We start from the raw sequence: 17,697 nt of genomic DNA on the forward strand, positions 1-17,697 counted from the left end.
CACTCATTCCACATTGATTTATGTTGCCGTGTAAGCAATGAATTTTCAACAGTGAATTTTTCAAGACACAATTCAACAAAAATATTAACCTCGTTCTACTAGTAATTAATTTTCAAGTTGAAAGTTGGATGATGCACGCAGTATTTCACAGCAATACTTTGGGTAATGTTTTTTTTTGTTAAGCGTCCTATTTTTGTAGTCTTGAGTCTTGATCTCTTAACTTCTTGAGAACAACTGCACGCCGGGCTATTATTATTTTGTCGAATATCCGTCTCCTTTTTTGTGTAACCTTCTGCATCAAAGTTTGGATTTTGGTCAACTTTTGTGTAAGTTCAAACATGCATGTAGTAGAGTGATGGTAAAGTGGGGATACATACAAATATGAAAACGTACATCTCATTTTCAGACTGAGAACCTCGTCGTCGTCCACTATGGAAGCAAGATATATGACCGACTTAGAATGGTTATTGAACTTATCTAGTCGATGTTGTCACTACCATACCTTGATAGTTGTGTGACCTTGTTCTATTTCTTGTACTAGGCGAATTTGTCACGCTGTTAACATTTACCTATACCGAAATGGAAAGGATGGAGAAGCCCCAATTTTAGTCCATATTCCACCAGCCAAGAAGAAGAATATGCGAAGTGTCATGAACGTGATTCAGGAGAGGGTTAAATTTCCCGTGGGGTTTGCGGCGTATCTATATAAAATGGACGGGAAACGCGTAAGACATCCGTGTGAAATGGAAATGTACAACAACTACGTAGTTGCATCAAACTATGACAAGGTAAGTTTGGCTTTATTTTATACATATGCATATGAAAATGGAAAGTTGCTTTTAACATATCCTTGAACTATGAAAAGTACTTTAAGTGCGCTCAGTACGGTAGGAAACGCTCCCCCCTCCTCGTGCTTAACAGGGAGTCTAAGCACATTCGAGTTCTGAGACAGCAAAACCAGAATTACTACGAATGGTCCCTCAAGAAGAAAGCAGTATGTGACTATAGCAGTTTATGGTAGTAGAATTATGGAATGATGGCACTTATATGTAAAAGGGCGAATTTTTAGGTGGGAGAAGAACGTCCTCAGTTTATATATCCCACATTTTACACGAATGAAAATGCACGAGCTCAAGATCTACCCGTGGGGCAGATGGGTAATTTTGTGCCCCCTGGAGGGGTTATGCCAAATGCGTGTTGTCCACCCCAAAGGTATACTACAGTAGACTCCATATATCTGCATACCCTATGCATGTGCTATGCTCAACTACATGCAAAATCTCAACCGATTATCCGAATTTGGAACGAGTAATATTAATTTGTGCAGAATTTAGTGGACAACAAACGGTGAAAATGGTGTTTGCCATCAAAATTTATTACTCATTAAATTATTACTGTAGACAAACAATGCAAAAAAAATCGCGCAGAAGTCTGCGTACCTTTGAGCAAAAATAATTTAAAATTCAAATTTAGCAAGACATTTTAGCTTAAACAATTTTAATATTTAGTTGGACCCCCATTAGCCTTAATAATTGCTTCAAGACGCCGGGTCATGGAGCTCACTAAATTTCTGGTCACGTCGGGAGAAATTTCATTCCAGACTTTTTCTATCCTCGATTTAAGCCCTGGAATTCCAGAAAATGACTCTTCTCTGACTTTTCTTTCGATGTGTTCCCAAAGATGCTCGATGGGATTCAAATCTGGACTTTGAGGAGGCCAATCCAATTTGACAATCTTATTTCTTTTGAAGTATTCCATGGTGGACTTCGCAGAATGCTTGGGATCATTGTCCTGTTGGAATGTATATCTTCTCCCAAGTCCAAGTTGCCTGGCAGATTCCTTCAAATTTCGGTCAAGTATACCTTGATATTTGAACTGGTCCATAATTCCGTCCACGAATTCCATTTTTCCAACCCCATTCGCAGCCATGCACCCCCATACCATCACAGATCCACCTCCGTGCTTTACGGTAGGGTTGAGATTCTTGGGATTTAAAGCTTGATTTGGTAGTCGCCACACTCGTCGACGTCCATCTGACCCAAACACATTATATTTCGACTCATCGCTCCATAAAATGCTATCCCAAAATGATTGGCCTTTGGAAATGTGGTCCCGTGCAAATTGAAGTCTTTTGGTTGCGTTTCTCTTTGAGATGAGAGGCTTTCGAACTGCTGGTCGGGACTTTAGGTTTTGCTTGTGTAGTACTCTCCGGATGGTATTGTGGCTCACCTTCTTCCCAAACATCTCCTCGACCTCAGTTGCAAGTTTCGGAGCACTTAGTGAAGGAGATATTACGACCTTTTTCACGACATGGCGGACTTCTCTCTGGGTCAACTTTGGTTTCCGTCCACTTCTTCTCTTATTTTGCACTGATCCAGTGAGTTTGAAATTTGTAACAATCCTCTAGACCGTCGATTTAGCTAATTTGTACTTCTCGCCTAATTTTTTGTATCCCAGACGCCCATTTTCATCACCTTTCCAATCTTGGATAATCCGATCGCGGATGGCTATGGAAATCTCTCTCCGTGGTGGCGCCATCATGACCTACGGTAAAACGAGTGACAAAATATTTGTTATGAATCTCTGAAATGTATTTATTAACTTACCTTGGTCAAACAAATCAGGGGACGTTTACGAATTGCAGAAAGGTACGCAGACTTTTGCGCGCCGAAATTTTGTCATCTTATATTTCAGTATGTGTTCCACAACTAACACGAGTTATGGGCATTAGTTAGAAAAAATTCAAGTCCCCATTAAATTACCTGCAATTTGATACTAGTTGTTTCAAATTTGGATAATCGGTTGAGATTTTATATGCAACAGAGCATAGCACATGCATAGGGTATGCAGATATATGGAGTCTACTGTAGATATTAGTTGACCGAGTAAAGGGCTAACATGAGTATCAACAGTCTAAAAGTCTGCTTTGCCTGATCTTCACAGACCTGGAGAAGGACAACAAGCACCCTCAGGATATCAGGGATCACAGCCGACCCCAACAAGCGGTTTTCATCCCCCACCATTCAATAATCCTTCAGCTATGCCAATGTTTCCTTCTTCTGGACCTCCTCCCCTCCCACCAAAGCAATATGCTGTGAATCCATGCCTGGTACAAGGAGACCAAAGTGGTCAAGATGCTATGAAATCACTCCAAGAATTTTCAGGTTTCAGGTGCGAGGAGAAAATAATGGAACAAAACAGTTCTCATCTCTGGGTAAAAAAATTAAAAATGTTTTCAACGTCTTGAACTACTGAGTAAAGGTGAATTTCTGACTAGTCAAAACACGCCCAGTATGGTCACCGTAAGATAGAAAGGAAGCCAAAACTACGAGAATCGGACGTATTGAACGCCAACGTAATAGCTGAGCTAGATTCTAAGCCCAACTTGGACGAGTACGCTTCTGATAGCAGTAGGCATAGTGGAAATAGCTTCACTGAGTCGATATTGGATACTGACTGCTTGGGGGGGAAATACCAAGAAATGCTCAAGCAGTTCAAGAGAAAACTCAAGAAACAGGCCTTATTGGAATTACAATCTTCGTATTCGTCGATGCAACTATGTCGATCTCGTTCAAGGCATCGCTATAAACCAAAAAAGACTTCCAGACCAGCTATGACCAACATGCACAGGAGTTCGTGCATATTGGAGACAGAGGATGATGATGACGACGAACAAATCATTGTATTGCCCCCACCTCCAATAGAATTTAGGGATGGAATTATTCCGAGACGTGGAACGTTTTATTCTTACAATCCACAACAACATCTGTAGTGGTCAAATATTCATAAGTACATATAGCAATAACGAATAGTTCAAAAAGATTGTAGGTGTGGAGATGTAATCGAAGAGCTGGCTCGACGTACATACATACTTACACATGTACACATATAGAGACATGGAATTAAACTAAAGCATAAATAATAATGATAATAATAATAACAATAAAGAATCTGCAGTCATTGTAAGCCATTAACGCTGAATTGCAAAATTTCATAAAATGCAATTTAAATGCATTTATTTAACTCTATAGTAGTTGCAACTCTAGAAATCGTTATTATAAACTGATTGCCTTAGTTCTTACATACTAATGGATGGACTAATTATTAGTGTATGAACTGAAATTATTGATATTTTATTTTATTTACAAGAGTGGACTATGTGGGTACTCGACTCAGCAGTGTACGATGACTGGCGTCACGAAGTTTTAAACTAAAAATATCTCACCAAAATACTTTCACCCTTTGTCGTTATATCGTAATATTATCTATGTAGCTGTAACAAACAAAAGTGTCATACTGATAAAAGTTGTGCATTTCAGTATTACGTAAATAATTTTCAGATCTTATAACTTTTACAATTTTTAACGATAAAACAATATATGTGTATATCTAGTCTACGCTATTCTACTTAACAAACTAATAATAACAAACACTTTAGGCAGCTAAAAGAACTAAGTTTATTTGGAGCATGATAATGATGATCATTTATGGAGCATCTATCTGTGTGTCACTTGTGATGACGATGATGACCACTGGACAGGATGCATGGAAATTGTCAACTTGTACTTGTTTAGGAAACGGGATATTGAGATCGGTACACATCCGGTAGTGCAGAAGACTTATTCATCAAGACTAAATGCTGTGCTGGGCCAGAAGTTAGCACACTTTTGAGCATTGCTATAATTTATTAAACCATGTTCAGTTTCTTTAAGTATTGCCATCAATTGATACGGATTTATTTGGGAGAATTTTTTCTGTGAATAACTTACCGTTACCAGCAGACGATACCACTGGGTGATGATTATTATTATTGTTATGATGATTCTGGTGTCCACCTTTGCTGTTACTGTTGTTGGTTTGGCTTTGACTAACTTTCGGCTTCCGTTTTCGAGTTTGTATGTTATCTTTTTTCATCGCCCGAGGTCTGGCAATGCCGTGCAGCTTGAAATAAAGTCCACAAGCATTGCAAACTGGTTCACCGCTTGCATTCCGTCTCCACAAAGAAGTCTTGTCCGTTTGACAATTGCTGGAGAGAAAATTTTATTTTAGTTGTGGATTAATAATTTCTATAATTCCACGAGGTACAAGACTCACCTGCACAGGAGTCCGACGCGTCTATTTGCATTCTGCAGAAATGAAATAAATGAAATAAATTTAATATTTGTATAACAAAAATATAGGCATCATGCAGCAAATTTACAATGTACACATCATAATTATTTGTACAAAAAAGACTGCCAACATTCATAGCAATTAAAGGAATGCGTCTGCCTGCACTAATAGTCATAAAAACGTCACGGGAGTGATAAACTATGCATCAGCAAGCTTTTTGCAAAAAATCAAAGCAAGTTAAAAAGCAAGCAAACACGTCAAACATAAGTAGCGTGTTTTGAATAAAAGCTCTGCATTTGTGCAAATGGGGAGATGAATTTTTATTATGGTTCACAAGCGTGCAAGGGTCAATATATTGGTAGTAGCAGTGGCTTGGTTAGATTTTGAGTACGAAAAAATGGGGGCTACAAGAAATATATACATACAAATGAAAACATCTAGTTTTAGTAGACACTACTGCTTACAAAGGGTGAAAGGGTTCGCAAAAATAATAAAATTTTACGTACCAGTCTTTGTCTAGGCTGCGTCGCAAATCCGTCTCGAGGACTTTGTTTGTGACTGTAAGACCCTGAACCTGCATAGAAAACAACAAAGACGGATTTACGACGGACTCTATTTTTGCATCTCTACTTTTCTTGTATTAAAAATAGACTAAATTGCAGTCTAGCATGTACAAACTTTAATTTAGAGTATGTCGGACAATAAAAGACGGGTGGTATTCGAATTACTTATATTAATTCTTGATAAATATTCGATCAGGGAGGGGCAGCCAATAAATTTACATATTTTATTATTATTATCAATCCTAATTTCGAAAACCCTTCTCATTTAATAATTTTATATGTAATGCATACGTATCCAGCCATACGGGACACCTAAAGTTTATTATTGCAGTATAGCGTCCTATGTACGTACGTACGTATATGCAAAGTAGTAAAGCGACATGGCAGCGACCAATTTGTGGCTATCGTCATAAAGTATATAAAGCAGTTGCCATCAGCAGAATATTACTTATATTTGAAAAAAGGTGCTCACAATCCTTTTAGGTTGTTTGATCAGTGGTCTGTTTATACCATTCATTTTGTGATATAGGCCACTAAAATATTGAAAATCAATACTGGAAACTTTCGCTCCTTGAACATAGCTAATTTTGGTAAATCACATACCACGCATTACAAAGATAGTGGCCAGTGCCGTCGCGACGCCAGAGAGGCTATAAAACGTATAGAGAAACCTCTTTATGCACCATCGCCACATTATTTTAATCATTTTATTATTTACCGTTGATATCGAACCACAGTTTACCTGAGAAATTTTTAGAATACAATATAAAAAATTATTACAAAAAACTGTGACTTAAAATATTTCCATACACATTCTCGTGCCTCATTTAGATCCCTTGACTCTTGCCCGCACCAGTCGTATTCCCCGTCAATATAATCTGACACTTTGTAATTCAAACCAAAAGCAAAGGGTCACATTTATATCATAAAAATCAATTATGCAAATTGCTATTCTTCCTAAAAACTAGATGTCAAGTCAAGAAAGAGTTTCTTCATGTCAAACAACATTAATTCAAATGTGTTCGATACTCAAAACATGACATAATGCATAAAATGTACATGCACAACATGTACAGTTGTAGTAATTGAAAATTAAGCAATTCAAAATGAACATTCATTGGAGATCGTTTGCACAACGGATCAAATTTCAAAACATTATTGTGACCATTCATGTCTAACGTTTCTGAACTGCAACAAAATACACATGAAAGCTTGTCATTTCTATTATAAGACAAGTGTGCCTGAAACATTGGGACTTGCTCCTGTAACACAAAGAAACTAGCCCAATAACCACAAGAATTTTTGCCAATTTTGCATTCTTACAGTAATGACTTGTCGATCTGTGTCTAGCTCCTGTAGTATTACATACACGCGTGACAAATCAGTAAATAAATGTAACAGTTTGGACTATGTTCTGACAGGAAATAAATTATGCAATGCACAGCTATTTGAGATTACATCACTCCCATTTTTCAATTATAAATACTCTTGACAATTTAAACTAATTATGATGATGCAAAGAAGACGAGAAAGCTATGAAAACTACCCCCAACACGATGGAAAATCGAATGTGAACCAGACAGTTTATGAGTCTTTACCAGCCACACAATCCAATAAACCGCAACACCGAAATAAAATTTCTAAAATTATAAACATAAATTTCTGTGAAAGCGTAAACACAACGAGTCCGGCCACCCTACATAAAACCTAAAACGTCAATTACTTTCATGAGCACGTACGACATGGTGGACATTACATTTAGTCCAGGAAAGCAATTTTTTTGGACCACCTCAAAATTGGTACTCAAACTCTAAACTTGGAAAAATTTAAAGCACAACCACCCAAAGCGAGACAAATAAGAAAGTATCGAGATACGAGTATGTAAGTAATCTCAGCGAGTAATTAGACAATGCAGTAATAGCCGGACTCTGGTCACAGCAGTCATCATGAAAATTGGGTTTCCTTCCACAACACAGGACTTCCTCCATAAGAATAAATTCAAAGGATGCTCATGACTACTCCTCATCTCCTGCCAAGAAAAGAGGACGAGATGGATAATATAATATAATATAATGTGCATATTGTTTACCCATGGTTCCAAGGAAAGCAATCTACTTACCACATACTCTTATCGTCTTCTCAACTCGTTAATGGTACACAGACACACATGGGTATACCGAAAATAATAATTTTATCTCAAATTCTCTAACAACATATTGAAAAGTGGAATTATTTCATTATGCTCTCTCCTATGTAAACTTCCACAATATGCACTAGCTGATTGGAGACGATCATCCATCCTGTTTCAAGTATAACGTGGACAACATATTCATGTGACTCTAGAACAGACGAATGACCAATTCATCCAAATTTGTCGTTCAATTATTCAAAGAAAGAAATATTTTTCAACTCGAGCAAGTCGTCATTTCCGGTACATAAACGACCAAGTCTCATATGCGTTGCTTCCAATAATTTACATTGAGTATCACAATATTACAAAAAGATCCTGGATAGAACTCGAGTTGAAGTATTTCCGAGTGATGATGGTGGATTGGCGTGATATGACTTTCAAGTAGAGGAATAAAATTTTAGAATGTGACATTGCTCGAGTAATAATACTTAATACCAAATAGCAAAGAAACTCCACGATTGACAACCTCAGAGCAATAGCCCTAAATACGTTACACGCAAATTCAAGTAAATATGCGACGACACTCTTCAAATGTACAAAGGAAGTGCAATGATAATGAGCTAACTAATTACAACGTAATGGTGGTTGTGCAACCAACCACAGGCGACCGCAGTGGTTATTTGGAACCATTACCGTTTGAGGAAATGTGTAACTTGTGGTGTGCGAGTGGAGTTATGTAGATGCGCATTTAATTTCTACGCCCGGCCGCCCTAATAATGGTCTTAACTTGTAAATGATTTAATAATCAAATGAACTTAAATAATCAGAGACGCAGTTGCATGTCGCCACACAAAACAATGCTAAAGTTGAAATTTCCGATTTTGCATAGGTCATCTTCCTCGTATTTCAATCCGTTGTATGATTTGTGAGAAAAAACAACATTGTTCCGAGCCAAACAATAACATTTTTATTTTTGCCACTTAACAAGCAAATAATACGTCTTGTCTTGACTGCATATTTGTCCGTTGATCAGACAGCTACAAAATAAACTTGTTTTGTCTCCAAACAAAGTACAATTGTTCGTAGGTGACGATGACCATTCTGCAGCTGGAGTGCATACTTAGGATTACTTAGGAATTATTCCTTAGTAATTGTTGCTTATTCACATGGTTCAAGAAATGGAATTTTTGATTTTATATGTTTGTTACTTTTAAATATCTGCTCGATGTTCTCGTAACGCCACTGCCATCAGTATTGCATGTTCCATGCAGAAAAAGTAAATGCACAAGTACGTGGCAATGCAAAACATTTATGTAAACGAGATTGAGACTGAAAGGCACACGCCAAATTAAGATATAAAACCCAAACAATACTATCAACATTAATAATTTGTAAGGAGTTGTCAGCAGTGCATACACATGTAGTATCTCATATCAAAAGCTAATTCATTCTCAAATTCGATATGGGTTATCATGTTCTGAAATGACTTAAGTCTCCCTATCGCTTCTTATTCATGGACACGAGATTAGATATCGCTCATACTACTCAAACCACCACACGTTTCGGCTTTCAGTTTCAATATTATTGCAGATAAGCATTATCGAAATGTAATGTGCACCCCCAACTAATGAGGTTTTATCGCTGCACATTGCCATTATTTATGAAATATGACGTGCTTTTTTACACCACACCTACAACACTACTTGGAAATTACTCACTTATATATTCTGCTCTTGTAAATACTAAATCTGATAGTAAATATACATAATTGGTCAAAATATAAAAGAAGACAAAGTAACCTTACCGTTCATGGTTTGAGATTTCCCATTGATTCGTGTTGGTTGTGAAATAATGCTGGTTAGGGATTGATTGTTGTAACTCAATGGACTTGATCCGTTGGAAAAACTGGATGGCGAGTTTCCAGCAACTCCAAAGTCAAAATAGGGAAGGTCAGTGTAGTACTCTGAACATAGTGATTATGGAGATTAGTTGTGAAATTTTTCAGTTTTTTTATCCCCCACTTTGGCTCGAAAGTTGCATACGTAGTATTAAATAAATAAATAAATCAAAACGCAAAAGCATGATGACAGAACAAGAGATTTTAGAAAAATTGAAACGTACGAGGTCCACAAGGGTGAAGATTCCTTGGAGCTGCATGAATAAAAGCAGGTAATTTAGATTGTTGGTGCGGAAGAAAGTTGGATTGAGATGATTTGTTGTAGCTTTCTGCATCTAATCCTATAGAAAGAATTGAGAGCTTGAGTTTGGTTAATAATTTATTCTTATTTATAGTGGTTATAAATAACAGCCATTCTTTTATATTAGGCAAGAACTGTTATTGCACTACCAAAAGTTTAAAGTTTATATGATTCATAGTTATCTTTGCTTTGTTGTTATTTAAAATTGATGAGAAGTACAGGAAAAGAAGCAAAGGTTGAAACGAAAACTGTGCCAAGAAAGGAAAAAACCAACCTGGCATTGACCAAGACGATCCAATTTCTGATTGATGTGGCATATAACCGTGAAAGAAGGGGTTAGAATAAGCTCCATGGTCCAGCGGAGAGTAGCTTGGGATCGAGTCCTCTGCTCTGTAAACATTAATTTGCATGTGCGTCAATTTGTATTCCACAGAACCTGATTCGAATGCTACTATTGCTAAATATGTGGAGACTTAAAGAGACTCAGTCATAACATAAACGACAACGAAATCCTCAAAAACTAAACCGTCTCAACTGGTAGGAGACTGAAAATTTGCTTAAAAAATCGAGCAATGTCTATAAATTTATTTATTCCTGTTGTCAACTTCAGAGATTGACATCCCATGGCACATTATAAACTGCATAACTGAACCTAACTATGACCTTTCTCGCTCCAACTTAAATCTGACCTCTGGTCTTAATACGTAATTCCACTGGTAGTCGAGAAGGCAAATCCACTCTGGAGTTAACGAGAGGGACGAAAGGAATACGTTAAAACTATACGTTAAAACTAAATAAGGACGAAATGAGAATAATTCTCAACGAGTATTTACTTGTGTATAAGACTTCTTCTGCTTCTCATCGATTTCTCTCTCTTTTTTAAACAATTTGGATCACACACATCCACTAATAAGCACTATAAACTTATTAAAATGGTGCTATTAAAACATCATCTATCTGCAGCATGATCATGATTCTGGTCACCTTTAACACTTTCATGTAAAATTATCCTTCATATCATAAACATTCTCATGTTTGTCGTCCGTGAAAGCCCTCCCTAAGCAAAAACGTGTTGGTCGAATGGGTGTTCACAAGTCAAAGTCTAAATTCTCCCCAACTGAGGATGATACGCCCGACTATCTTTTATTATTCAGGTGGTGACCAATAATTCTACGCAGCCAGATACACGCCTCTTCCCTCCCTCCATAAAGCCTTAAAAAACATATCTCGACTCCCTCGTCTTCCCAACAACTTCTTCTTCCCAAGGCTTTTAATTTTTTTTTACATGCATACAAATACATCCGTAACAGTTCTTACCTGCTGCTAGGTGAGACTATTCCATGGTGGTGGTCCCCATTGGAGGAGGAGTGGCTGTGGTTGTGGTTATTATTACTATTCCCATTGGTATTTGTACTCCCATTGTTATGCGCGTGAGCATTGTTTGGATGATTGACATGATGAGATTCGGGCAAATCTAAGATGCTTGGTTTCTGGTCAATGTAATCTTGTTGATGTCGGGAACCAATTCCCTCGTCGCTCCCGTGAACCCCATGCTCCTCATGGTCTTGGTGGTGATTATTTTCTTGATCGTTAATCAAGTACTGCAAAATGCTGCTGGTTCGAGACATGGCTGCTGAGTGAAAGTGAGATGGTGTGGACGAGTTGTGCCCGTTGTGGAGGCAGTTCCCATTGTTGGAAGAAGAAGACGAAGAATGATGGTGATCCACACTACGAGATTCAACAATGACACTGGGATGAATGTGGGAAATTGAGACTCCATTCTGTTCCATCCCATCCATAGTCAAGGGGTCATTTGAAATGGAGGAATTGGAGTCAGAAGACTCGGAACATTCAGAGTGGTCCATGTTCATCATTTGACCGTTGATGACTTGGTGGGTGTGGTGGTGGTGGTTGATATGTTGATGGTGATTTGAAATCACCTGGCGATATTCCGACATTCCGACGGACCCCCCGGATCCGTTCCCCACGTCGACCTCTGGGGATAGACTCAATTGACGCTGGTGGTGGTGGTGTAGATTATGATGCCCCGAAGAGTTGTGGTGCAGCAGACTGATTGATTGGTGGTGATTATTATTTGACAACTTGTGAATATTGGGTAAAATCAGGACTGCCTCGTCTTGAGGGTTAGTTAAATCCTCTACGGATTTGAAGTGAGAGTCTGATACGGAGGAATGGTCCGAATGTGCTCCAGGAGACGATGATGAGTGTACGAACAAATTTTCCGATTCACTGCTCTGACTCTGGCCGTTGCTGTCCATGGAGGTTTGGTGTATGAGAGTGGTCACAGAGTTGTTATTGGTTCCGTTGGGGTTGAAAGGGGAATGGCCCAAGAGGTCGCCGCCAATTGGAGATGAAGCGTCTCCGGACATTGAGGGGGACGAACTTATTCCACGCTCAATCATTCTTTTGTTTTCCGCCTAATTATAAGTCAATCAATAATAACAATGTCAGTAAGTGAGACCATCAGTAGTCAGTGGTATGAGGAGAAAGAGACAGAGAGAGATTGGGTGCTAGTGGTTGGATTTGGTTGGCTATGATGTCACAAATGTCTTTGTTTCAACTGGAGACGACAAGTGTGGAGACAAGTAATAAATTCTACAAAAACACAAATACACGGCTTTAGTCGAGTCAGCATGTCGTACTATATTTCCCGTGCGTGATAATGGCAATGGCCACACACAAAATAGAACCAAACCGCATCATTAACCTTGGGATCCTGTGGCTCAATCAAAGAGACTCTGAACGAATCCTTAGTCTAACACTGGGTCTAACACAGCAGTTTCTTACTTGAACAAAGTAATAAAAATCGCAGCAATCGAGAAATGGTGATGTATGTATTTATAAACAGGGTGAAGATTGGGAATACAAAACTGAAATTTAATCCACACATTATTAGATTACTGTGCTCTACTAAACTTATTGGTAATTACCATTTCCGATTCAGTCTTCTTACCGGAGACTACTAATTGCTAACTTACTCGAGTCAAATGAAGAGTTGACATAATTTGCATACTTATATTGCTACCATATACTTTACCACCGACTGCCTCGTCAATCTAACTCAATGAAAATTCGAAATAATTTAATACTTAGCAATTTATTTTCCCGTTCCCTTAAACTGAGATACGAGTCACATGAGATTCAAATTAGCAGGCGAATAATCACACAACATATTTGGATACCACCGATATGCGAAAAAAGTAGGAAAACTTTGTAATTATGAAAATGGCGAGTGTCTCCCTATCTCAATTTTGGACTGTTAGGGAAATTCATTAGAAGCACGATTCCCACATGGACACATACATACACAGATGCTCTAGCTTGCAAGTAATCTTAATGGGAATAACCTATTGGCCTTGCTTTGACTTTGCCATTCTTAATTCTCATCACATCTCAATAAGGAGGAATACTTCATTAAACATGTTGCAACTCAAAGGTGCACCGAGGATGAATATGATGTATATGGTTGCAGATTGTCTTGGCGTTTGGGTAAGTTTTGTAAGCAAGTGGTGGTTGATTAAACTCGACTATTCCTGCACAGATTAATATGAATAGACGAGAAAGTCAAATGTCTCAAGCACCACATATGTAACCGACCAACATCCTCTGAGAGAGAGAGACCAACTCAAGTGAGACGGGTGCAGGTCTTTGTCCTAGTATGACCTTCTTACACAAAAGTTGAATCTTTGACTAACCAACTATAACTGCTTCACTATAATGTTACACCACTGAAATAATTGTCATCTCCCACGGTTGTTCAAAATTACTAACGACAAGACCCATTTCTTAAGTCAATGTTCCTAATTTGGAAATTGTTTGTAGGAATGCTATATTTTTAATGAATAATAACTTAGAGTAGTTAATAATAATAATAACATATTATTATTAAATTCTCTAAGAATAATAAGCAATACAATGAGCACAAATAGAAATTATTCTAATCCGAAGACTCAAGCTGCCTAAATTGTGTGTAAATTAAAAAGGCACAGTGCATCCGTTCTTTATAGGTTCCATACAAAACGAATGTACATACATGTGTACACTCCCAACTCACTTCCTGATTAATGATTTTTTCCCTGTTGAATGGCTGAAAATGTTATACAGCATACAAGTAAATCAGTCATCAAAGAGGAGCTAATGAATAATTTAATGAACAGTAGACCCAATAAGTCTAAATAATAACAAGCTCTTATTAAGAACTTTGTGTGTGAGACATTACTAATCCCGTCGATGGAAGGACGAGTACTTCATGTCCAACGACGACAGACTTTCGGTTTATTGGTACTATCTCATTTTAGAATTTGAAGCACTGTGTCTGCATGCATTCAATCCATATAAATTGTAAATATAATGTGTCCCAGGTCAAAGGGGAATTCTAGACGTCGAGGCTGACATCGAAAAGTAATTTACGAACAGCCATCTCAATATTCAATATTTTCAAATCAAGACGACTCCAGTCACTCAGCTCTGTCTTGCACCAACATATTCATTCTTCAATCATCGTCATAAATGCAATCAGTAAAATATACTCCCAATCCGTAGAGGAGGATTGGTAGCCAAAGGAAAATGTTGCACGGAGACTATGTAATAATCTAGCATGTATGGAAACTATGAAGGACGAGGGACCCACAAGTTGGTGTAAACCATTAAAACATTGCTCATTTTTTACTCCCTTCTCAGGCAGCTTAAAAAGTGAAGGCTCATCGAAACTTGATGGGACATGTCAATATTGCACCATGTTAAACGGTGCTAAACGCGTAGGATGTTAAAAAATCACAATTATTTCAAGTCCTAACGAAATCTATACAAAAAGAATAATACCAAAAATGACATAATGTGTACATAGTTGGAGAAAATTCCCTTCTAGTTCCAACACCACCAGCACATATACAACTCTACATTGAAGGCTCGTCGGAGTGAAACGAAACCTTATGGACTCTTGTCAAGTAAAAATACATGTTTGCGAGTCACTTATACATGATATGTCCTACGAATTTATTGAATAAGACAACAAATTGAACAAATCCAGAAATATATTAAAGTATTCGACATGGGCTGTAAGTGAGCTTAGCTTTATTGCTTTTACAAGTTGGGAGCTCACACAGCCAGCTCAGTTCATGGTGGATGGATCCATCGAATGAACTTTGACTTGTGTACTTTAAAGGCAAGTCATGCTATATACATCGTTAAGCATAAATCCATCAATATTTTACGTACTAAACGCTCAAATAGTTTAAGCGAGTATTCAGAAAGAGACGGATTCCGTTTAATTATTCACTCATCCATTTCCTTTGCTATTACTCAACAAGCAACCCTCAATCAGAGGCAACAGTGAACTGAATATAAATTTAAAAAATGACTCGCATCATATACACAATACATGTGTATAGATGGATATGTACGTGCATATCCACAGACACAACTTGACGTCGTGATATTATATGCATATTAACTATGTCGTCATCATCATCAAGAGCAAGCCATAGCCCGAGATGTAAGAATAATAAGTATGTAAACGTAATGCACAGTGACATTGGTCCGGTAATAAGTTATTACCAGAGGGAGAAGAAATCATTGCATGAAAATAAATCTACGTACACCCAACAAGAAGCAAATATGAAATAGAGCCATAATTTTGAATGGTTTTGAACAGTTAAGACGATGATAATGTTGGTGAGAATAAAGGGTTGACGTTCACCAAAAACTCGTCATCGGACTAACCAACCAAGTAAACCGAGTAAAAGTTAAGCTTCCATAAAGTCAATAAATTTGAATACGGAACAACTTGTTCAAATGTACTTGGAAACCTGTGTGTCACAGTCTGATTTTAATGTTTCTGGTCTCCTTCTCCTTGGGACAAAAAATCTTTAATGAGTGCGGAGACTGAGACTTGAGTCCTCTTCCAGGCCCTCAATCTGCCTGGCTTACCACAAGCAAGGAGTGAACTGAAATGATGCAGCTGCCAAAAGTTGGACATTTTTATGAATCAACGAAATCTCTTCAAGAAAACCTGGTTCAGCAGTGTACATTTCAAAAAGAATAAATTTCTCCATTCAACATTCATTCACTAATTTCGTGCTGACTGCAATAAAAAAAGTGTAGAAACCATATAAAAAACAAGAGCTTACAAGTGGAGATGATTTTCTCACAGTTAAAACTAACTGGAGAGGTGACAAGAGTCACGGGTAAAACACCCACTCTTCGACTCGTTCTTCCTTAAAATTCAATCCATCCTAAATTCTTGTAACGGCACTTTCGCCGAAATTTTTACATCTTCAAAACTTCCATTCAGTCAAAGAATCTCATTTTTCCCTCAAACTATATATTCTGTTATTTCTTCTTCTGTCAACTTTTTGAGGCAAAGTGAGACATTTCCTACGACAACAACTCTACTTTCCCCTGCATAACACGAACTGCAGTCGAGTTAATTGAAATACATAGCAGGTCTGAGTGTTGTGTTGTTGTACATAAGTATTATTAGTACAATCTTATCAACCAATGATAACTGTGTAGCTACGTAAGATGATAAGCCCAAGTACGTATGCATTTCTTGCACCCACTCCCATCTTCTCCTTGCCTTAACGAAGCAGGAACAAAATCTACTTACATTCCAACACAATTAACTTATCACAGGTGACATTAGATGCGATCAACTGCACAAAATGGAAGCAACGCCTACAGGAAAAATATGGAAACCCTGCTCCTTGATTGGAAGAGAAAGTGAATGAGAAAACCAAGAAAAAACCACTCCCTGTTCCGCACTGCCACTCATCAGCTTCGTATCGGCAGATGAAAACATTGTGAAAATTACTGATTAATACCGAAAATTAAACTTACCTTCAGCTTGAATTAATTACCAGTCGGCAAATATGGTCCGACGAGCTTTGTTTCTGCTGTTTGTTGTTCAGTTTTCTTCTCCTCGGAAATGGCGAATCTTGAACTTGTCTGGGACTAAAATAGCTCGTAAAAACTGAGAGGAGTCAAAATTTCAAAAATTGGAAATGTGTGCTAGTCACAGGTAAGTGTTCCTAAAAAGTGCGTCCACTCTTCCTCGTCTATTCCCGTCAACTGACAGAGAAGGAGTTGTTGTACCAATAAATCTCGATAAAAATAAGAAAAATGTGATTGTATTAATCCTACGGGAAGTTGTTGGTGTTGTTGTGGAAGAAGAAGTGTATGTCGGGTGTGATATAGTGGGGGAGTGGATAAGCCAGCCGGATAAGCTGTGGTGAGATCCTTATCAGAGGATGGTGATTATTAGCAGCCTACCTCACCACACGGACTACGACTGAATGGATAAGCTAAAAAATCTCAACGTCCTCGTCGTCTCCACCTCCTCCCAATTTCTCTCGTCGTGTATAACAGCTCAAGAAATGGACTTGCCATCCACTTATCCTTGCCTGTTAGTGGTGGGGCTCTATATATTATTTGATTCCATAGGATGCCTTATTGCATACACACGATGATGCACAGGCGGTGGTGATGGTGGTGGCGGTGCGATACTGCTGCAAGTCTTATGAGATATAGTGTCAAGTGTTGGTTTTGTCTCAAATAGTTAATTTACATGAAGTGGTTGGTTACTTTTGTGAGTCTCACTCAACTCCAGCACGTCTTATAATACGGGAAAGCAGCAATAATAAGCGAGACCCTTGCTATACCGCTGATGAAGGAA

General features: G+C 38.0%; 2 protein-coding genes across 10 annotated transcripts; one reads left to right on the forward strand and one right to left on the reverse strand.

Moving 5' to 3' along the window:
• Window positions 1-104: 104 nt before the first annotated feature.
• Window positions 105-3,926, forward strand: LOC118435151. Of its 2 annotated transcripts, XM_035850617.1 has the most exons (7): window positions 105-326; window positions 407-463; window positions 542-788; window positions 866-994; window positions 1,070-1,212; window positions 2,944-3,214; window positions 3,278-3,926. In XM_035850617.1, the coding sequence occupies exons 2-7, from the start codon at window positions 432-434 to the stop codon at window positions 3,770-3,772; spliced, it is 1,317 nt and encodes a 438-aa protein (XP_035706510.1). In that variant the 5' UTR covers window positions 105-326; window positions 407-431; the 3' UTR covers window positions 3,773-3,926. The 2 variants fall into 2 exon arrangements, with proteins under 2 accessions (XP_035706510.1, XP_035706509.1); XM_035850616.1 differs by having other exon boundaries at window positions 105-463.
• Window positions 3,707-17,305, reverse strand: LOC110845967 (trans-acting T-cell-specific transcription factor GATA-3). Of its 8 annotated transcripts, none has more exons than XM_022092533.2 (12): window positions 16,863-17,296; window positions 11,322-12,442; window positions 10,279-10,394; window positions 9,928-9,957; window positions 9,611-9,769; window positions 6,486-6,559; window positions 6,394-6,417; window positions 6,279-6,325; window positions 6,148-6,208; window positions 5,095-5,126; window positions 4,770-5,026; window positions 3,707-4,677 (listed from the first exon to the last, which is right to left on the reverse strand). In XM_022092533.2, the coding sequence occupies exons 2-12, from the start codon at window positions 12,425-12,427 to the stop codon at window positions 4,571-4,573; spliced, it is 2,013 nt and encodes a 670-aa protein (XP_021948225.1). In that variant the 5' UTR covers window positions 12,428-12,442; window positions 16,863-17,296; the 3' UTR covers window positions 3,707-4,570. The 8 variants fall into 8 exon arrangements, with proteins under 8 accessions (XP_021948225.1, XP_035706504.1, XP_021948224.1 ...); XM_035850611.1 differs by having other exon boundaries at window positions 6,498-6,559; window positions 9,928-10,044; window positions 16,863-17,293; XM_022092532.2 differs by having other exon boundaries at window positions 9,928-10,044; window positions 16,863-17,293.
• Window positions 17,306-17,697: the final 392 nt, after the last annotated feature.

The sequence above is a fragment of the Folsomia candida genome, unplaced genomic scaffold (genome assembly GCF_002217175.1).
Source record: "Folsomia candida strain VU population unplaced genomic scaffold, ASM221717v1 Fcan01_Sc003, whole genome shotgun sequence".
Lineage (NCBI taxonomy): Eukaryota > Metazoa > Arthropoda > Collembola > Entomobryomorpha > Isotomidae > Folsomia > Folsomia candida.

What these genes read in the sequence shown, in the direction of transcription:
- LOC118435151 (XM_035850616.1), top strand. Translation starts at nt 432, where the DNA reads ATGGAAGCAAGATATATGACCGACTTAGAATG. An exon ending in GCGTGTTGTCCACCCCAAAG is followed by an intron (nt 1,213 to 2,943) that starts GTATACTACAGT and finishes TGATCTTCACAG; the next exon opens with ACCTGGAGAAGGACAACAAG. An exon ending in AAAACAGTTCTCATCTCTGG is followed by an intron (nt 3,215 to 3,277) that starts GTAAAAAAATTA and finishes ATTTCTGACTAG; the next exon opens with TCAAAACACGCCCAGTATGG.
- LOC110845967 (XM_022092532.2), bottom strand. Translation starts at nt 12,427, where the DNA reads ATGATTGAGCGTGGAATAAGTTCGTCCCCCTCAATGTCCGGAGACGCT. An exon ending in CACTATCTTTGTAATGCGTG is followed by an intron (nt 6,209 to 6,278) that starts GTATGTGATTTA and finishes TCAATATTTTAG; the next exon opens with TGGCCTATATCACAAAATGA. An exon ending in CGCGTCGGACTCCTGTGCAG is followed by an intron (nt 5,027 to 5,094) that starts GTGAGTCTTGTA and finishes TTTTCTCTCCAG; the next exon opens with CAATTGTCAAACGGACAAGA.